We start from the raw sequence: 20,408 nt of genomic DNA on the forward strand, positions 1-20,408 counted from the left end.
AGTTTCAAAGCCCGATACTATTGCATTTGTGTGGGCTGTACTATTCTTCCTTGGGGCCTGCACATGGGTTTTCTAGGAATGTTTGATGAAGCATTTGTTGCAACCTTGTGCCGTCAAATAGCTAGAATTTCACTCTATCATTTCAGTGCTACCGTTCAATGGTTTCTCAGTTATTTTTGTGGAGGATTTTAGGTGGAGTAGTTGTAAATTTTCTAGTGGGACGCAAAGCTCAGCAGTGGGTGATTTCACTTGAATTTTGGGTAATTTTGGGAGGTTGGAATTAGCCCAAAATCTTTCTAGGTTTTGTTGGTTGTAAAGCATTTTCCTAATTTTTCATAATTTTTGGAGCATATTCTAGGCCTCAAATATCAATTTTCCTTCGGTAGCCGTAACAATAAATTTATGGGCAGAAAAGCAAGTGAGCCGTTTCAGTGTTGAGTTTCTTTATTCTCACCTGGCTTTTGTGTGATTGCTTTAGCAAGCCCATGTGCACACATTCCACTATATTTGTGCTCAACTTGTCATTGGATATTCAATAAAATGGCTCAACTCCATTATTTTTGCTCAACAATGTTCTAAATTTGTTGTTCTTGCAGAGTTTTCAAATTGCATGTTTATTTGTTTGTTGTAGCTAGTTCATGTTTTAATATTTCACTGTATTTATCTAGTTAGAATATTGCAATGAATATACCTAGAAATTTCTCTTGTGTAATTGCATCAAATAGTGGCTAACCTATGCCAAAAAAATCAATGTAAAAGTGTAGATCTTCAAACCTTTAATATCAGGTCTACTATGGTGAAGGTTAAGGAACCTTTATGGCCCAAAGCATTTGGAAGCATTTTGAATCTCTCAAGGCATTTTTAAATTTCCAGGGCCTTAAAAAAAATAATCTTCTCATTTAATGAACATCCATTATGGTGGGTACCAAATTCCAATAAAATCTTTCTAAATCACCTTGGATTTTGGCCTTCATAACACTAAATTTGCATTTGGCATATCTAGTGTTAATGACATAGGATGTTCCTAAGTAATTCAAGATTATGCCAAACTCTATTTTTGGCAACGTTCCACCAAATTTCTAGGATGTACAAGCAGATGAGTGGGGAAATGTACATTGGGTATGTGTTGAGATACCTCCAAATTTCAAGAAACTTCTTGGAGGGTAGTGGGACATCTGGGTCCCTAGAATAAGGAGACTCGTCTCTAAAATTATAAAAGGAAATAGAAACTTGACAATAATAATTCATACTATTGCCTCCTCAAATCAAATCTAATTGGAAAAAATGCAATCCACATATAATATTGCCTCCTCAAATCACGTCTAATTGGAAAAAATGCAATCCACATATGCAAATTTGAGGTAAGTATCATGAGTTGTATCACTATCACCTCAAAACAAACTCCTCCACTTTTGACTCTCTCTAAAAGATAAGGCAGTATCCCTGAATTATGTGATGATTATGACAGCCCAAGAAAGTAAATCTTAAGATGATTAACCACAAATGCAAAAAAATTACTTGAATGATAAAGAATTAAATCCAACCATAAGATATAAATTTGCAAAATAAAATATTCAATGCTTAGTGATGTGATACTTCATACTAGTTGCATTTAACCTCAATGAAACTAAGCATACATCAAATGATCCACTTAGATATATATGGGTCAGAGCTCAAATCTGATTTTATCTGATTAATCAGGGAAAACCACTTAGTCAACCTTTTCCAATTATATAAAACTAACCTCAAAGGGTTAAATTGCAAAGCTGATTTATAGTGTGTGTTACCCCTTATATTGTATTATTGGTAAACTTGTGACTTTCATCACATGATAGGATTTTTAGTGTGATATATGGGGATGTTGATGAAATTCAAGTATACACCTTCGTAATTGCTCAAAGGTTATGCATTTTGATTGAGAAACTTCATGATTATGGATCCGCTTACCTCATCACGGTGATTGGATGGGATGTTATACATTGGTTCATGCATGATGGTTCTATCCCCAAGCGTTGGATACTAGTATTATGGGATGTGAGATGGCTTATTGGTGGATTGTTTTGGTCCTTGGTTCTTTCTCATGGTTGCACTTCATACTTAGATAGTCCTGATACTTTCTTTGGTGCTATGGTGATATTTTTAGGGTTAGAGCTTGCTTTGTATGATGAGTCAATTTATTACTCCTTTAAGATGAGTCAATTTATCACTCATGGGGTTGGGACATTGTTAAGATTAGGTATGTTCTATGCTAGAGCAATTTATTTAAATTTTCACAGTTAGCAATCACATCAGCATTACGATAAACTGCAGATAGAACATAAATATAATATGCAGAAGACAAGCCAAGACAGGAGGACACAAGATATGGCGCGAGCCAGGGACAAACCCCACAACGTGTGGGGAAACCCTTTGATCAAATCTTCTTTTATCTTCAAAGTTCAGCAGAGAAAGAGAGAGAGAGAGAGAGAGTACAATTACAACAAAAGTCAACACTTTGACTTATCTAGATCTAGCATAGATCATTTCGTATAACGATGAGATCAGTTGAAGACATTCTGCTTCAACTGATTCTCAAGGTGACTCCTTCACCTATCATTCTGTTGTATCTTGTCCATGTGCTGCACCTCATCATATTGCAACATCATACCATGTTCCTGAGCTGCACCATGCTGCTTTACTGCTGAGTTGTACGCTGTACATAACTTGCTGCTCTTAATCATCATGTTGCTGCTCTAGCTGTCACTACTTATTAGATAGGTCACCTTAAACTGTCCTCATGAACAGCCTCATCACTACACTGGTTGGGGCACAAACTCTGTCTGCTACAGCACCCTATTCACACCCATCAGATTCAACACAGGCTCTTGATCAGGCATAATAGACTGCGGTATTGTCTCCCTTCCTAGCTGTTGTCAAACGCTGGAATATAAGGCTAGAACCAGCCCCTGTACTCACCCAACAGCTCACTAAAAGGGCTCAGTCCATCTGCAATGTTTTCTGTGCAATCCGCTGCTCAAGACAGAGATAAGCCTTGCCACAAATGCCCTTACAAACAGCCCAGAAGTAGACTCCTGTAATGTGGCCTTAATGCTGGTTCATTTGCACTTCAAAACAGTGATGAGAATGACCCTAACGTCCTTCTCTTCTTCGCTGAAGTTGCCCTAACCTGCGGCCCTAAAACAGAGACCCTCCTCCTTGTCTTAAGGCTCCTTCTCTTGCTGTGGATAAGGGCCTTCTTGACTGTGGCTAGATATCTCTTCAAGGCGGCTAGGACTTGTGTTTGAGTCTCCTCTTCACCTGCGGCTAGATAAACAGGACTGCGTATAGGATGGATCCATTTCAACTGCGGTTGTGCCTCCTTTTATCACTGCAGCTAGGGCTTATTACGATCACCTTTATACATCGTATAAGGATCCTCTGTGACTGCGTCTAGATGTCCAGCATTTCATCTTCGTTAGGGCAACGTAGATATTAGGGCACTCCTTTTAGATCTCTTCTCCATCAAAACCCAAAACAGGATGAAGAGAGATCACGAGAGAGTGAGCTGCCAAATGACTTCAAATCCTCTTCTATTTATACTAACGTGTAGATGATGAATAGACACGACGTTTGGGCTTCTAGAGCCTACATAAGAGCTGGTCGGCTTGATAATAATTACATAAACAAAATAAATTCATATCTCCATAAATACTTATCGGAATCGGATGATCTTTGGATCAATCCTACACCTCTCGACGAGAGGGATCCAATAAAAATATCAGCTGCCAGAAATAAGATAACCCACATGGAGTTTGGCCCTAGTTGCCAATTTAACACTCCCTCTCAACTAGGGAGAACTCCATCCGCTGATCCATATGTACGACTGTACTATCTCTGCCATCAGTGCCCTGCACTGCTCTGCCCATCTTTGCTCAGCTCTGCTGGCTCTGCTCTATTCTACCCAGCTCTGCTGGCTCTCCTAGCTCTGCTTTGCTCAGCGCTGCTGGCTCTGCTAGCTCTGCTCTGCTCAGCGCTGCTGGCTCTGCTAGCTCTGCTCTGCTCAGCGCTGCTGGCTCTGCTAGTTGTGCTCTGCTCAGCTCTACTCATCATTGCTGGCTCTGCTAGCTCTGCTCTGCTCAATTCTGCTGAACTATGAAGAAGAAGAATTGATCGAGAATGAGTCATATCATTCTCCACTAACTCGAAGTTAGTCTCAGAGTGCGTACCACTGGTCCCAGACCAGTCTCAACCGACCCGAAGTCAGTGTCATAGTATGTACGACTCTCACTGGTCCCAGACCAGTATCGCAGTCTCAGAGAGTGTACCACTGGTCCCAGACCAGTCTCAACCGACCCGAAGTCAGTGTCATAGTATGTACCACTCTCACTGGTCCCAGACCAGTATCAGCCGACCCGAAGTCAGCGTCATAGCATGTACAACTCCTACCACTGGTCCCAGACCAGTATCATTGATCCCAGATCAATGGAGGACATCCTAGCGTAGGGAGTACGGTAGATACATCGATGCGTCCATCGGTACTACTATGGTCCCTAACTTCATTTCCCTGCTCATTGATCAGATGAGAGGTACTTCCCATGAGTCCCAGACGGCATGGGTAGGATGCCTCGACAGGAGAAATTAATCAATCCTGTCCTCACAGGAGAACACATCAATCCTGCTACAATCGCCATGGAGAACACATCAATCCAGGCCTCACAGGAGAACACATCAATCCTGCTACAATCGCCATGGAGAACACATCAATCCAGGCCCCACAGGAGAACACATCAATCCTGCTACAATCGCCATGGAGAACACATCAATCCAGGCCTCACAGGAGAACTAATCATCCTGCTACACAAGAGAGCGAATCATCTTGTCCCACAAGAGAGCGAATCATCTTGTTTCAGTACGCACCACCAGGGGAGGGTGAGTCACCCTGTGATCGTATGTTGCTCCAATAGAATTGCAAGCCCCCCAAAGCTCCCAGAGCTCAATGTATGCAGGACCCTTTTACAAAGGTCTCTCAACGACTCCAAGTCATTCGGGAAAATCACAAATTTGGTCTTTCCACGGGGCTCTGACCTATACATCATCTTAATGCGATGGAGCCTCCTTGATCATCGACTTACCATATCCCAGATAAGGCAGTATTTGATGTCTATCTGCTGGAGCAATTGTCAAATACGGGATTCCTCAATAATCGAATCCCATCTCTGGTTGTCACAGAGAATCACAGTGGTATTCATCATGTGTACAAATAGCTCACTGAAGAGCTTCAGCAACCAGACCGCCTCACAGAAGGCCATACTATCAACAATGTATTCTGCCTTGGTGGTGCTCAGAGTCACCGACTTCTACTTCCTGCTCATCCAGGATATCGAGGCAGATTCCAAAGAGAAACAGCACTGAGAAGTGCTCTAGTAATCCTCCATACTTCCTGCCCACTCATCATTCGAATAATCATGTGGTTTCATATTTCCGGCAGTGTATCTCAATTCATGAGAGATTGTGCCCTGAAGATATCTTAGAAGATTCTTGGCACCAATCTAGTGAGGCTCAACCAAATATGAGCTCACCATGCTAAGTGCAACACAGATGTCCGGACGGAGGTTCTCCAAGAACATGAGTTTATGAAACTCAGAGGCATTTCCTAAATCTGGTCCGACATCATTACCATATAACTTCTGAAAGTTAAGATCCCCGAGGCAGTCACAGGCTTGCATCTTATCTTCCCACATTCAGAATCCAACTCCCTCTGTCTCCTATAAATGAGAGGGTCTGCACCTGTCAGACATAGGTGCCGGTACGAGAGGTTTATCATCCACGACCTTCGAGTAATGGTTTGGATCGGTTTCACTCCTAGTGAATCTCAGCTGCATTAGACAGCTATCAATCCTCTCATATTATGCCTGAGGTGTTTTTCTTCAAGCCATAGAGGGCTTTCTTCCACCTGTATACATGAGATTCCTTGATCATGATTCTCAAACTCCTCGGGTTGTTCCAAACCTGTGAACCTGCTGCATGAGGGGAATGGTCCCCTTATAATATTTTCCTTCGGTACATTTCAGACATGTACCTTCATGCTTATTTTTGAATTCAGGCATCCTAGTTACCATCTGACTCACAGACCTCCGGAGTTGAGTCAATGGACATGGTCCCCAGTGGACTTCCTGCAACTTGATACAAAACATCTTTAAAAGATCTATTTTCAAACACATACCTTTCCATCGATAAGTGCCACCCTGCAACCTTTGACTTCCATTTCCAAGATGGACATCAGGTTCGATCAGGTACATAAAAGAGATTTTGGGGTTCCTTGCTTTCGTGGAAGAGTCGACCATTTCCTTGATGACCTGCATTACCAGTCATTCTTTTGATCATTGAAGATGTCCCAGGAATGATTGTTATCTTCATCAAGAGATGTGTCTCTGCCATTCGGACACTCCTTCGCATAACGGCCGAACTTATTTTAACAAGGCATCCGCCTTTCCTTCCACCCTTAGATCCGAGCTTCCCAATGAAGTGATCTTAAGATGGATCATCAAAATCTTCCGCTGCACCATTCTGATAATTTTCTTTGCTTTGAATTCACCCTCGGTGAATTATGAGGAACCCATTGATCCTTCTGTCTTGTCCCAACTGTCTACGGTGATTGCTCTTTCACTCCTGCTTGGGCATTGTCTTCACCTCAGCTCCGATACCATGTTAAGATTAGGTATGTTCTATGCTAGAGCAATTTATTTAAATTTTCACAGTTAGCAATCACATCAGCATTACGATAAACTGCAGATAGAACATAAATATAATATGCAGAAGACAAGCCAAGACAGGAGGACACAAGATATGGCGCGAGCCAGGGACAAACCCCACAACGTGTGGGGAAACCCTTTGATCAAATCTTCTTTTATCTTCAAAGTTCAGCAGAGAAAGAGAGAGAGAGAGAGAGAGTACAATTACAACAAAATTCAACACTTTGACTTATCTAGATCTAGCATAGATCATTTCGTATAACGATGAGATCAGTTGAAGACATTCTGCTTCAACTGATTCTCAAGGTGACTCCTTCACCTATCATTCTGCTGTATCTTGTCCATGTGCTGCACCTCATCATATTGCAACATCATACCATGTTCCTGAGCTGCACCATGCTGCTTTACTGCTGAGTTGTACGCTGTACATAACTTGCTGCTCTTAATCATCATGCTGCTGCTCTAGCTGTCACTACTTATTAGATAGGTCACCTTAAACTGTCCTCATGAACAGCCTCATCACTACACTGGTTGGGGCACAAACTCTGTTTGCTACAGCACCCTATTCACACCCATTAGATTCAACACAGCCTCTTGATCAGGCATAATAGACTGCGGTATTGTCTCCCTTCCTAGCTGTTGTCAAACACTGGAATATAAGGCTAGAACCAGCCCCTGTACTCACCCAACAGCTCACTAAAAGGGCTCAGTCCATCTGCAATGTTTTCTGTGCAATCCGCTGCTCAAGACAGAGATAAGCCTTGCCACAAATGCCCTTACAAACAGCCCAGAAGTAGACTCCTGTAATGTGGCCTTAATGCTGGTTCATTTGCACTTCAAAACAGTGATGAGAATGACCCTAACGTCCTTCTCTTCTTCGCTGAAGTTGCCCTAACCTGCGGCCCTAAAACAGAGACCCTTCTCCTTGTCTTAAGGCTCCTTATCTTGCTGTGGATAAGGGCCTTCTTGACTGTGGCTAGATATCTCTTCAAGGCGGCTAGGACTTGTGTTTGAGTCTCCTCTTCACCTGCGGCTAGATAAACAGGATTGCGTATAGGATGGCTCCATTTCAACTGCGGTTGTGCCTCCTTTTATCACTGCAGCTAGGGCTTATTACGATCACCTTTATACATCGTATAAGGATCCTCTGTGATTGCGTCTAGATGTCCAGCATTTCATCTTCGTTAGGGCAACGTAGATATTAGGGCACTCCTTTTAGATCTCTTCTCCATCAAAACCCAAAACAGGATGAAGAGAGATCACGAGAGAGTGAGCTGCCAAATGACTTCAAATCCTCTTCTATTTATACTAACGTGTAGATGATGAATAGACACGACGTTTGGGCTTCTAGAGCCTACATAAGAGCTGGTCGGCTTGATAATAATTACATAAACAAAATAAATTCATATCTCCATAAATACTTATCGGAATCGGATGATCTTTGGATCAATCCTACACCTCTCGACGAGAGGGATCCAATAAAAATATCAGTTGCCAGAAATAAGATAACCCACATGGAGTTTGGCCCTAGTTGCCAATTTAACAAACATGCAAGGGTTCTTTCTTTTGATGTAGTGAAGCAACATGTGTTCAAGAGAATTGATTTTATAAGTTATTTTTGAAGATCAATATAGGTAATCTAGATGATAGCATTGTATGCATTACTCATTAGTAGAATGTGAATGGAAATCCCCGTGGTGTATTTTTCAGCAATTCAAAATTTGTTTTGGTTAATTAAATATAATAACTGTTGTGAGCAAATAAATCTAAGTTGGTATTAGGAGATTTAATATTTTTTTTACTATGTTGATGTAAATATATTTACATGATGATGAAAAGTATATATCTATATATATATATATATATATATATATATATATGTATATACATATATTTGTTCAAGCTAGGTCACAACTTGTTTTAATACTAATGATAACCATTACCTTTAAATAAAAAAGATTAAGGTCACCATATGAGGATTACCAATTACAATCGAGAATTAAGGGTTCAAGCATCAAGGTAAGAATTGTGACCACAAGTCAAGAGTTACATGTGTCACATGAAAGGTTAAGGGAGACAATGATAATAAAATTCACCTAGAATCCCAAGGGTCAAGGTCAAGAGACCATATTAACATGATGCATGAATCTTACAGATTACTCTCTCCAAATCATTGTGCTTTTGTGAATGTGTTTGTTGTGTATTCTAAATCTCTCATGACTAGATTCCAGATTAATTCCAAAAAAATGAGCTTGTGATTTGTCTATTTAATCAAATGTGTTACTTCTTTATGATGCATGAATCTTACAGATTACTCTCTCCAAATCATTGTGCTTTTGTGAATGTGTTTGTTGTGTATTCTAAATTTCTCATGACTAGATTCCAGATTAATTCCAAAAAAATGAGCTTGTGATTTGTCTATTTAATCAAATGTGTTACTTCTTTACTTCTTCAACTGGTGTTGCTATCTAGGATATGTTTTCTAAGAGCTTTCATAGACTCAAAACGATATGAACAAGCTCATAACATCATGCATATTAGCATAATAACTTTTTTTTTTGACATATTCCATCGTCATCAATTTTTCTATCTTAAGCTACAAATAGAAATCTATACCTATTAATTCTCCATTCTCAAAGCTTTTACACTTTTCCTTAGATGATCAATCTAATATTTTGTAAAGATAATTATTAATAGTAAATAGAAGCAATACTAGAAATCTTCCCAAGGGATGGTTTCAAGCTGTTATTCATAAATCAATCGAAATTACTTGGAGAATTACTTAGTCCAACGAGAATATATACTAATTCTTAGGATCCATACAAAACATAATGCATGGTTGAGGAGAATAGTTCAAAGGGAATGACATTCTACTGTGAACTGTTTTCATTTCCACATGTAACCATTTTTTATGGCTATACAGCTCATAGCATTAATGTGTTCTAAACTTCTACTAGTATAGACTCCATATCATATTTTTGAGTTTATTATAATTTACTTTCCCGAGGCTTAGGAATTAAGGGACGTATTAGTCAGAAATCATGGATTACTCTGTAAATAATACCAAAATTAATTTGGAACATCCAGAAGGTGATATATCAATTAGTTCAAGTCTAAGACGTGGAAAATACATAGAAACCTACCTCCCTGTGTCACCGGACCCTAAAGGCCTGATAGGTTTGAAATGCTTCAAACCTATTTGCTCGCCAACCTCTTGTATCTGCAACCAGAGAATGCTCTATTGGTATCATAAATGGCAAAACTAAACTCATTTCTAACATATAAGACAAATAAAATGCTTTAAGTACTTTGACATTGCACAGAAAAGGAGAAAAGTATGCCAAAGTTACATTCACATGTAATGTTACAGTTTCCTTCATTATGAAAAATATAATTTAAAGTCAGTTCTAAAAGAAACGTTTTATGATTCCCAATATTCCGAATCTAGATGAACATTTTCATAAGATAAGCGTGTAGGTGATATTTTGTGCAAGAGTTTCATTGCTGATACGAAGAGCCTGAAAAATCAAAGTGATCATTTTGTAAATGTGCAAAACTTTTGGTAATAAAATACATTGTCCCAAATATTTCAAGCATAGTCAAAGACAAATATGTAAATAAGAAAGATGGTGTAACGCCATACAATTGCCACAATAAAGTGCAAGGAATAATGGTACCTTATTATGAAAGTTGTCTTGTAAATATATTCCTTAAGGACATTTTATTGTACTAAATGAAGTATGAAATTCATTCAATGGCGTATTTTAAGTTTCAATATAGATGCAAAAGAATCTTTACAAAAAGCACCTTTTAAATTCTACTCTATCAAAGGAAAAGTATTATTAAAACTAGAAAAAAAAGCTTATTCATGGAGGAAAACATACCTTCTTTATTGCTTTCCAAGAAGGGTTATTCATTTTATGGGGCTTGGGAATAGCTATGGTTGAATGCACTGCCCATAGGTCCTCAGGTCTCTATACATTACAACATAAAAATGATTAGAAAAATTTCATATAAATGACTAAAATAAAAAATATAAATAACATCAGATAAAACATTGACAATATGAGAAAATTCCAAGAGAAATATTCACAATATTCTGATTAATTTCAATTCATAATATAATACAATTTATGTGATGTTATTAGTTTTAAAAAAATCCCTTATCCACAAATTGTATTGTTCACTAATTTAAAATTTTAGCACAAAATTGCTTCACTAATGTAACAACTACTTTTAAAAAGCTTATTGAAAATAGAAAGTATACCTTCTCTCATATAGAATAAAAAAATAAAGAATTGTCAATAAAGTCCTTTCTCAAAGGATCCATGAAGGAAGAAAAACATGAAAAGAAACTTGAAGTCTCTTCTAGATTCCCAGGGGATATGAAAAACATCCTTAACACTAAAGGTCTGCTTTTTATCTTGAATTAGCTTAGAACTAGGATGAATAGCGTAAAGATCAATGGTGAACCCATGTGTACATATGGGCACATAGTGGAACCCTAGCTTAGCACTAGCCTGAATAGGGAAAATATCAAAGGGGAACCCATGTGTACATATGGGAACCCATGATAGAGAAGACCTTTAGTGTCAAGGATGGTTCTCATATCCCGTAAGGATCTAGAGAGACTTCAGGTTCCTTTTCATCTTTTTCTTCCTTCATGGATCTTTTGAGAAAGGCCTTTTACTATTAAGAATTCCCCATCAAGCATGTTTGCAAGATTACTCACCTCCCCAAGATGTGGATCAATCTAGTCACCCTCAAAGCAAGCAAATTGTGCCTCATACTCGTCAACTCACTTATAAAATTCCATATCCCACATTGTGAGTCAATTGCACTTAAACCAAACTTTTGTAGTTGATCCTACACTAACCAAAACTTTCAAAACCACCCAGCCTTTTATCATCTAAAAAGTCCTCTAAGTCATCCTCCATTATTTTTAAGTGCAAAAGAACTTTTTATCACTACTCCATACCTTATGCTTCATCACAATCCAAAGAAGACAATGAACAAGGAATTTAATCCTCAAGAATGTGATAACCGGGTAAATTAGCAAGCAAAGGTTTTTACATTTGAACAAGGAAGTAGTTTGTTGGCTAGTCACTTTGTTACCACCCAAAGTTGCACTTAAGTGAATGCCCTAAAACAAAAAGTACTACAACGCTATGGGAACAACAGAATGTTGCATATTTTCACCACAAAAACTCTTCCTCTCACTTCAATCTAGATCTCCTTTGACATAAGGTAGATATCCCTAAGCAAAGTGTTTGTTGAACCTTAGAATAAAGTGGAATATGGGTTGCCAAAACTAGTGCCAATCCAAAGGGGTGAATAAAGTCAACTAATAGGGTTAAATGGGTATGGAAAGAGGCAGAGTTAGCCTATTACAAACATGCTTTAACCAACCACATGAATTATTTGATGTGCATAAATTAAAGAAGGGCCCTTCCAAAGGTGCACACTTCAACTATTACCAATCTGTAGTAAAGATGTGAAACCATTGAAAAATATAAGATACCAATAGCCTATCATGGAAATGACATATAACAAACCAAATATTGATAATGATGAGCAGCAAGTTACACGGAGGGTTTCACCTCACTTATTTTATTCTTAAATGGAAAAAGTATCTTTTATGTGAAGGTAATTATAATTAGAAGAACAACTCTAATACTCAAATGCAAACATACAAAATATAAAAGAAGATTATGAACCTCACATTTATTAGCCCCTTATCTTTATTCTCCCATGGATCTACCATTAAGTTTGAAGTGATCTCCCTATCAATCCAACCATCCAAAAATAATGGAGAGAGATTCTCTTTATGTAGAGGTTTAGCTCAATCCTAACAACAAAATAATATTAAAATGGATTTGGATTGATACTCTTTCCAAGGAATAACAATATAAAGACCATTTTCCATAGATATAGTAGTCTACATTGACTAAGGAGGATTTTTCTTTGAAGATCATATTCTCATTTGGTCACTCCATCAAGGGATCAAGCCCTAATCCTTGAAGATTCTAAAGAACTTGTTTGTAGAGGTTAGGACATTTGGAAATACTTGAAAGAATTTTGAGCTTCACCTAGCAACTCCATAGCTGTGAAATGAGGTATAAGGTTATTTGTTGCATATTGATTCTCATTTTGAAGGACGAAGTAAACAAGGATGGAATTCATGGAAGCATCATGGATGAAGGGTTGGTTCAACTCATTGGATTTTGTGGGTATCTAAATGTATTGAAATAAATTCCATGATCCAAAATGGGACAAGCACATCCCAAGGTTTCATGGACATAATGATTTCACTATTGTACATGGTACATCTTTCATTGAATTAATTTCAAGATTCAAGGTTTTCCACAAGGATGTTAGGATGAAAATGTCTATAAGTTCCTTAAATATGATCCAACAAATTGATTTTATGATTGTTTTCCAAGGGAGACACCTTCACTCATGGGTTTGGTCAAGAAATTTTACAAGAATTGCAATTTGAGTGATGAAGAATAAGAATGGATTGATTTATGATCTAGATCCCTCTTAACAATATTTAATTGTAAGGATATTGAGCTATACCTCAATATAGTGAAATATTTATCTTTAAGGTTGACAGAGGGAGATTTCCCTCATATTACACTTGTTAAAACAAGTGACCTTTGCCATCATCCTTCACATATTCAAGAAACGAATTACCCCCTCACAAACTAAAGGTACAAAGAGTCAATGGCATCACCTTTGGCACTCATCAAGAGCGGAGTCTCTTATGCATGGACCTTTGAATTCCCTTTTCAAATCTCTATCCAATGACTTAAATGGCCCCACTCTTATTCACATGTGACTTATATGAAGCTACTCACTTGGGATGCTAAAGTCATCACATGCTAGGTCCTTAATGAGGGAAGTGAATCACTAAACATAAACAAAAATAAGTTGATGACTCACACTTCACTTATGGAAAGGGAGTTAACCTAAAGGTGAATCCATTAGCATTACATTGATCGATTCCCCTCCCTAGATCTAATATTTTATCTTACCTCTATCGATATGAACAAGGAGAGGGTTCTCACTCTTCACTCAACCAAAGAACGAACACACATTAAAAGGAAATTGACTTGTATCCTAAAAGAGCGATTTTCAAACTAGGAAATATAATTGACCCACAATAATTTATGGTCAACAGTGTATTAAAATACTTTTCATTTAAAATTTCCCATTAAGGCATATGTTTTGTCATTAAAGCATTAGGTGAGTTGGATTTCTTTTAATATGGAGATGCTTAACTAATTTTGTGCATTTAGAAAGTGTTATAAATGTAAATAACATAAATATATAAATAATATAACTAAAAAGTAATAATAATTAATTAATATAAAGACATTATAATGAAAAGATGTGTCTTATCAAAAAGATATGACTATTAATGATGATAAAAAGACATGACTATTAATGAAAGGACACTTCCACCTAGTATTTATAATGGGGTCCTCATTTGTAGTATCATATCATTTTTACTCATAACATTTATATACCTATTGTCCTTATCGATATTTTATTGGTGAGCTATATTTTGGTTATCACATTTGATATTAGAGTTCCATTGGCCACACAAAATTTTTGGGGTCTCCATATTCTCTAGGTCCTTTACCAAATTTAGGCTTTTGGCCACTCTTATTTTCGTAATTAAGAAATAATAAGAAAGAGTAAAAAGTTAAGGACCGTGGCTAAAATAAAAAGGTTTCCAAACATTGTTAAGAAGTGCATGTGAAAAAATAAAAGTGAATTTCGCTAGTATCTTTAAGAGTGTATGAAGAAGAAATATTTTGTGATTTGTTCACCATTGGTGGTTTATAAGCTCGTGGTTTTGGCAACCCATGGTATTTGCAAGCTAAAGTAAAATAAAAGAAATACAAATATATCTTTATAAAGTTGTATAAATGGATATATATTTAAAAGAAAAAAAATATTATATACCAAAAAGTTGAAGGAAATTACTTATATAAAAAAGAAAGTTTTTAATTTAAAAAGGGGTGTTCTAAATTATATCTATAAATTACCAAGATTACAAATCAAATTTTATTAAAGAAATTATTTAAGTTTCTAGATTACTAAACTATCAAGGAAAAGTCATATATATATATATATATATATATATATATATATATATATATATATATATATATATATATAAGGTGGAAGTAATAAGAGTGAAGGAAAATCCCTTGAGGGGTAGATCACTTGGAAACACATGTAAACGTGTTATGTAAAATATTATGTGGTCCTTGGTTGAATTTCCTCGATTAACCCATGTCCACATTAGGGGCAAGTGTTGTGCACCTAGTGCTTATAGTGGTGGTAGATGGAATCAACCCTGTTGACCTCTACTGGTCAACTACCCATGCAGTACCCCCCCTTTTTCTTTGCAAAAAGGGGCAGCACCTGATCAGCGTGTCCGTGCCATCCTGCAGCCATCAGCAGCTTAATCATTTTGATTGTAAACCCAGTCTGCATGTATGAATTGTAAATAATCTTAGCAGATATGAGTCATGTATGTAAAATTGCCTAGGTGGACCTAACTTTCTAGTGGTAATCTACGTCCCGGAAGGTTTTTCGTCTCACCGATCCATGGATCGGTAGAGTTTTCCTTCAAACCTGACCCCAAAGCCGGGATGGATTTTCTCATTAGAACTTTAGGAGAATCCTAGTGTGTTGATCTGCTAGATTATCGTTGTGTCGCAGAGCTGGGTGATTTGTGAGGGTCTGTATTAAAGGGGTTTTCCCCCCTTAAGATGTAATTTTGTAAAAGTCATCATGAAATGTGTCTTGAGGGTCGAAAAATGTTTTGAATCCCCTCATGAGTCCTAAGTCCTAGGTCCTAGGTGATGTTTCCGGAAGCTTAGTTCGATGATCCATTTTAAAATGAATTAAGAAATTAAAAAAAAAATGAATAAAAATAATAAAATAAATAAAAATTTAAAAAATGAAATAAATAAAAAAATAATAAAAAATTAAAAAATAAAACAAAAACCCTAACTAATAAAATAATAATATTTTAAGTGAATAAATCGACGGATGAGATCAAGAGATGTCTTGATCCTCATCAACGGTCGAGATCATTTCTACATGGATCACTCGAACTAGCCGTTGGAAATCATTTCCTTTAAATAGGGTGCTAGGGGTCATTTCAGATAATTGGATCTGTGAGTCTGATACTGAAGAAGCTCTCTTGTAAATCTGTTTCTGGTTAATAAAAGAAGACTTTGGGGTCCATATCTCGCTGGTGTTACTCTCTTGAAATGCTGTGAAATTGTTTAATTTTCTGCATATGTTATTTTCAGCCATTAATAATAGCTTTTTTGTAGAGTATTGTGAGCACAGGTATCTTGTTCACTTGCTAGGGTTTGAGTGCTGTTAGGGTTTCTGAAGTAATGGCAGGTATCTCCATTACTGTTTGAGATCTAGCAACATTTTTGCCCTCTTTATTGACGGTTGTTTTGAGCTGTGCAGAAAACATTTTCTGAAGGAATTTTGTGGGCGTTCGGGGAAGTTCTCGGCTGAACCAGCCAACTCCCGCAAGCATTTTTTGCTGAGCCCAGTTGGATTTGATCCTGGGTCTATCATTCGTTTTATTTTTCTAAGTTGCATGAGAGATTTTCTGAAGTTCTTCACAGTGAAAACCTAAAATTACTGTTCTTTAAAATATTTTCGTGCTTATTGCTGAATCTGGCTGTTAAGTGGCCAAGTTTGTACATTAGCCAGCTGTTCTAGGGTTTAGGGTTTTTACGTTAATTTCTGGCATATACTATTTTAAGCTTTCTTTTCTTTCGCAGGTATAGGATTAGTTTTCCGATAGCAAGGGTTTTGCGGAGGCTGCAAAGCATACATTAATTTTGGGCGAAATTTTTTTTGGCGATCCATTCATATATCGGTACATTGGCTGGGCAATACACTTGCTACGTCAACCTGTCACTGCGCCCAAGTGAACCAGCGGTGGCTATTCTACGTGGAGGCTCTATTTTCATCAGGGACGTAGATACTGATCGAAATTTCATGTGCACGCTCAGAGCTCTGTCATTGATCAGGAATTTAACATGAGGCATCGATCTTCATCCTTCTATGCGTGGGCATGACTGAGTGTGATGCCAAGTAAGATAAGCATTTATTGAAGTTTTCTGGCGTGAGCAGTTTCTCTTCAGGTAAGAAATCCCTCAACGCAGAATTCCTCAGAAAATATCACGCGTTTTATAAATCGGCGGCTTTTTCCAGACGTGACTGCAAATTGACACACGATTTGTTGCGTGTTTAACTGTGGTAAGGATTAACAGTTTTCTATCGTTCGCAAACATTTCAGCTAAGCCTCGAATTAGTTCATGTTTTATCCATCGCTGTCATCTGCTATCACATTGAAACTCTTCACGCAGTTGCCGTCGATCTCTGCTATGAAAACGATAAACCGATTTGATTTCCTTTCTGTCCGCCGCCATTCGATTTACGTGGTTTCCATTTGCGCATCTATTCCTTCGCTGAGTCAGGTTTATAGTTCAATATATCAGCATATTGTGTCTGGCGTATTTCTTTAGGACGATTTGTTTTTACCCGTTCCCTCATCCGAAGCGTCCTCTGGTTTTGAGCCTGTCATTTGATTACCGTGAGTATATCACATTACGCTCAGTGCATCGTATTTCAGTCTTTTCTGCCTTCGTTGTCTTCGTGTCTATCCTTCGGCGTGAACATGAGGGTATACGCAGTCGATTGTTTACATGGGTGTTTATACAGCTATTCGATGCGTTTTGCTTTTTTTTTTGTTATTTATCTCATGCTAATAGCGTAGGTTTTGTATTTTAATTAGTGTTTAAATTTAGCCTATGTTTAGATTTTAATTGTTTTAAATCTTAGGCTTTGATAACTTTAGTTTTTTTTTAATTCATTCTTGTAGTTTAAGTTAGGTTTCATTTTAATTAGATTTTATTTAGATTTTAAATTTTCTTTTATTTTGATCATATGAAAAATAAAAAATAAAAAAATGAAAAAGGATTTATTTATGAAAAATGGTTTAGGCTTAGTTTCATTTTTTTTATATAGTTTAGTGATAGATTAATGTCTAGATTTCATTTTTTTTAGCTTTTATTTAAAATAGATTTTATGTTACTTTTTTAGATTTAATGTATTAGATTTTAATTTTTATTTTAGATATATAAAAAAAAAAAAATTATTAAAAAAAAAGAGGGATAAAAATTTTTGCGGAAAATTTTTCTTTGTCAGATCCAGTTATTTTCAGGAATTTTCATGTTATATCTTTCATGCTGAGATCTAAATTTTTAGGTCGAGATACGAATACGATGTCTGGTTAATAATTCATGATTCTCGTGGTGTTTTAAGGCATTCATCTTTTTTTAAATTTTCAGTTGTTGGATATCGTTTTGGTCATTCTAAGAGCATTGTGATTTAGCTGATGATAGATGATTGCTGTTCATGGTCCATATTTTTATATCATTTAACAAGTAATCGTTTTAACCACAATCTCTTAAGGCACTGGTCTGCTAAATTAATCAAATCCATCGAGTGCTTTTTACATCGTATCTCGTATCTCCCAACCAACTGGTCGACAGTTGGTCTCATCATCTCACAGGGACTACCCCCCTTAGCCGCGGGAGACAGGCTTAAACGGAGGGACCGGGGATTAGAGTGACAGCCCCCGGTCTGAGCGTTGTCGTGTCAATCTGCGCGACAACATTTTTTGGCGCCGTTGCCGGGGATAGAGTTTTTCTGTCCTTGGTGTTTCAACGACTTTTTATCATTCATCGTGCATCTTTCTATCATTCGTTTGAGCCGGCAACGCCAACATTTTTTGGCGCCGTTGCCGGGGATACCTTTTCTTGGTGTTTCAAACGACAAATCATTTTTCTCATTTCTTATCTCTTCATCTGGCCCGACAACGCCAACATTTTTTGGTGCCGTTGCCGGGGACAGAGTTTTCCTGTTCCTGGAGTTTCATCGACATTCATCTTCTCATCTCTCATCTCTCAGTTGAGCTAGCAGATTCAATATTTTTGGCATCTTTTCATCCCATATCAGCAGCATCTCTTGGGGTTGTTTCTTGTTTGGGTGGCGACTCCATTTTCTCATTTTTTCCTAGACAAGAAGCCTTCCTCATATCTGCTTGTGATTCCTTTTTGGATCTTAGAATCAGATTCATTGTTCAAGTGGCGACTCCACTTCTTTCATCTCTTTATTTTCTTGAGCAGAGATCTAGTTCTATCATTCATCTAATCCCTTATCATTTATCATGGATTATTCATTTAAGCCATGTCGTTTTACTGAACGTCTCCATGATTTTCTAGAAGATGCCATTCCTAAGTTACCTATTTTCTCGGGTGGTGATCCAATCGTTGTTAGAAGGCATCTTGTCTTGTTTACTCGCATCATGATCATATACTGTAGATCCCCTCAGTTTAATCATGAAGATATCAAAATGCGCCTATTTGTCCTTTCTTTAGAAGATGATGTTTTGAATTGGTTTAACAATTTTCCAAAGGAATCTTTCACTTCTTTAGAAGACATTCTCAATGCTTTTAAAAATAGATATGGTTATCCAAACAGCTTGCCTTCTGCCTCTAAAATTGTGCAACAGAATGAAAGTAATTTGATAAGAGGTCCAGCTGAAAGATCTCAAGACGATTCATCATGTCAGAATGTGTCATCCACCGGAAATATTGCAGATCAAGTTCATGATAGTGAAAAATCAGGGACAAATGACAATGAAAGGGAAGAGCAAAAGCAAATTTTACGAGATCTAATGATGCTGGTAAGAAATATGGAAATCAACCAAACTAATTATGTCAATGATGTGAAAACTTTATGCACCCACCTGGAAAAACGTAATAGGGAGATTGAAGTCACGCAAAATCAGCATGCTAAGGAAATTGAGGCCATGAAAACTAAATATGAAACAGAAATTAGAAGCATGCAAAGCAAGATGTCAGTCTTAGAGGAAAATATGGTGACCATGAAAGCTGATCATGATAGGGAAATTGATTCTATGCAAAACAAGTTATTAACTATGGATGAGGAAATGACTATCATGACGTTCAATCATAACAATCAGTTCGCTGACATGCAAGCGAATCATAAAGAAGAAATAAATTTCATGCAGCATTACTTGATGGACATAAAGGAAAAGAACAATAAAATGATAAAAGACATGGAAGAACATCATGCCAGACAAATCGGTGATATAAAGGTTGAACACTCTAGACAGATGGATGCCATTAGAATACAGGTTCGAAGGTTTCAGCAATTGGAAGATGAAAGAAACCAGGTAACATCAACAGATCAGGACTCTTCTCATTTGCTGCAACAAGCTCCATCTTATTATGAGGAGGTTATTGATTCAATTGAAAGATGGTTAACTGAAGGTGATCCGGATAGATTTAAGAATGATAAAGATCAGATGCAGGATAAAGAAAGACATATCACGCATACTTCATCTGATAGTTTTGAAACAGAAAGTTCCAGGTCATCAGTAATTCCACCTGCCAGAAAGAAAAAACGTAAGAGAGAAAATAAGAAGAAGATTTGATGCATCAGACAGCCGTGAGCAGCTTGATTTTCGGATAGGAAAGAGTCCTACCATATGCAAAATTGGACATGGCACATCCGACAAGCAGCCGACAGATT

General features: G+C 37.2%; 1 protein-coding gene across 2 annotated transcripts in view; it reads right to left on the reverse strand.

Annotated features, from left to right (window-relative positions):
• Window positions 1-20,408, reverse strand: part of LOC149155683 (phototropin-2-like) — a 523,795-nt gene that overhangs the window by 300,043 nt on the left and 203,344 nt on the right. For both annotated transcript variants that reach the window (XM_089445926.1, XM_089445925.1), the window contains exons 12-13: window positions 10,616-10,705; window positions 9,875-9,951 (exon numbers count right to left, since the gene is read on the reverse strand). In XM_089445926.1, the coding sequence (XP_089302052.1) occupies window positions 9,875-9,951; window positions 10,616-10,705 (167 nt within the window). The remainder of the gene's footprint in view (window positions 1-9,874; window positions 9,952-10,615; window positions 10,706-20,408) is intronic.

The sequence above is a fragment of the Pinus tabuliformis genome, chromosome 9 (genome assembly GCF_031772625.1).
Source record: "Pinus tabuliformis cultivar Carrire ecotype Pingquan chromosome 9, CPIR1, whole genome shotgun sequence".
Taxonomy (NCBI): domain Eukaryota; kingdom Viridiplantae; phylum Streptophyta; class Pinopsida; order Pinales; family Pinaceae; genus Pinus; species Pinus tabuliformis.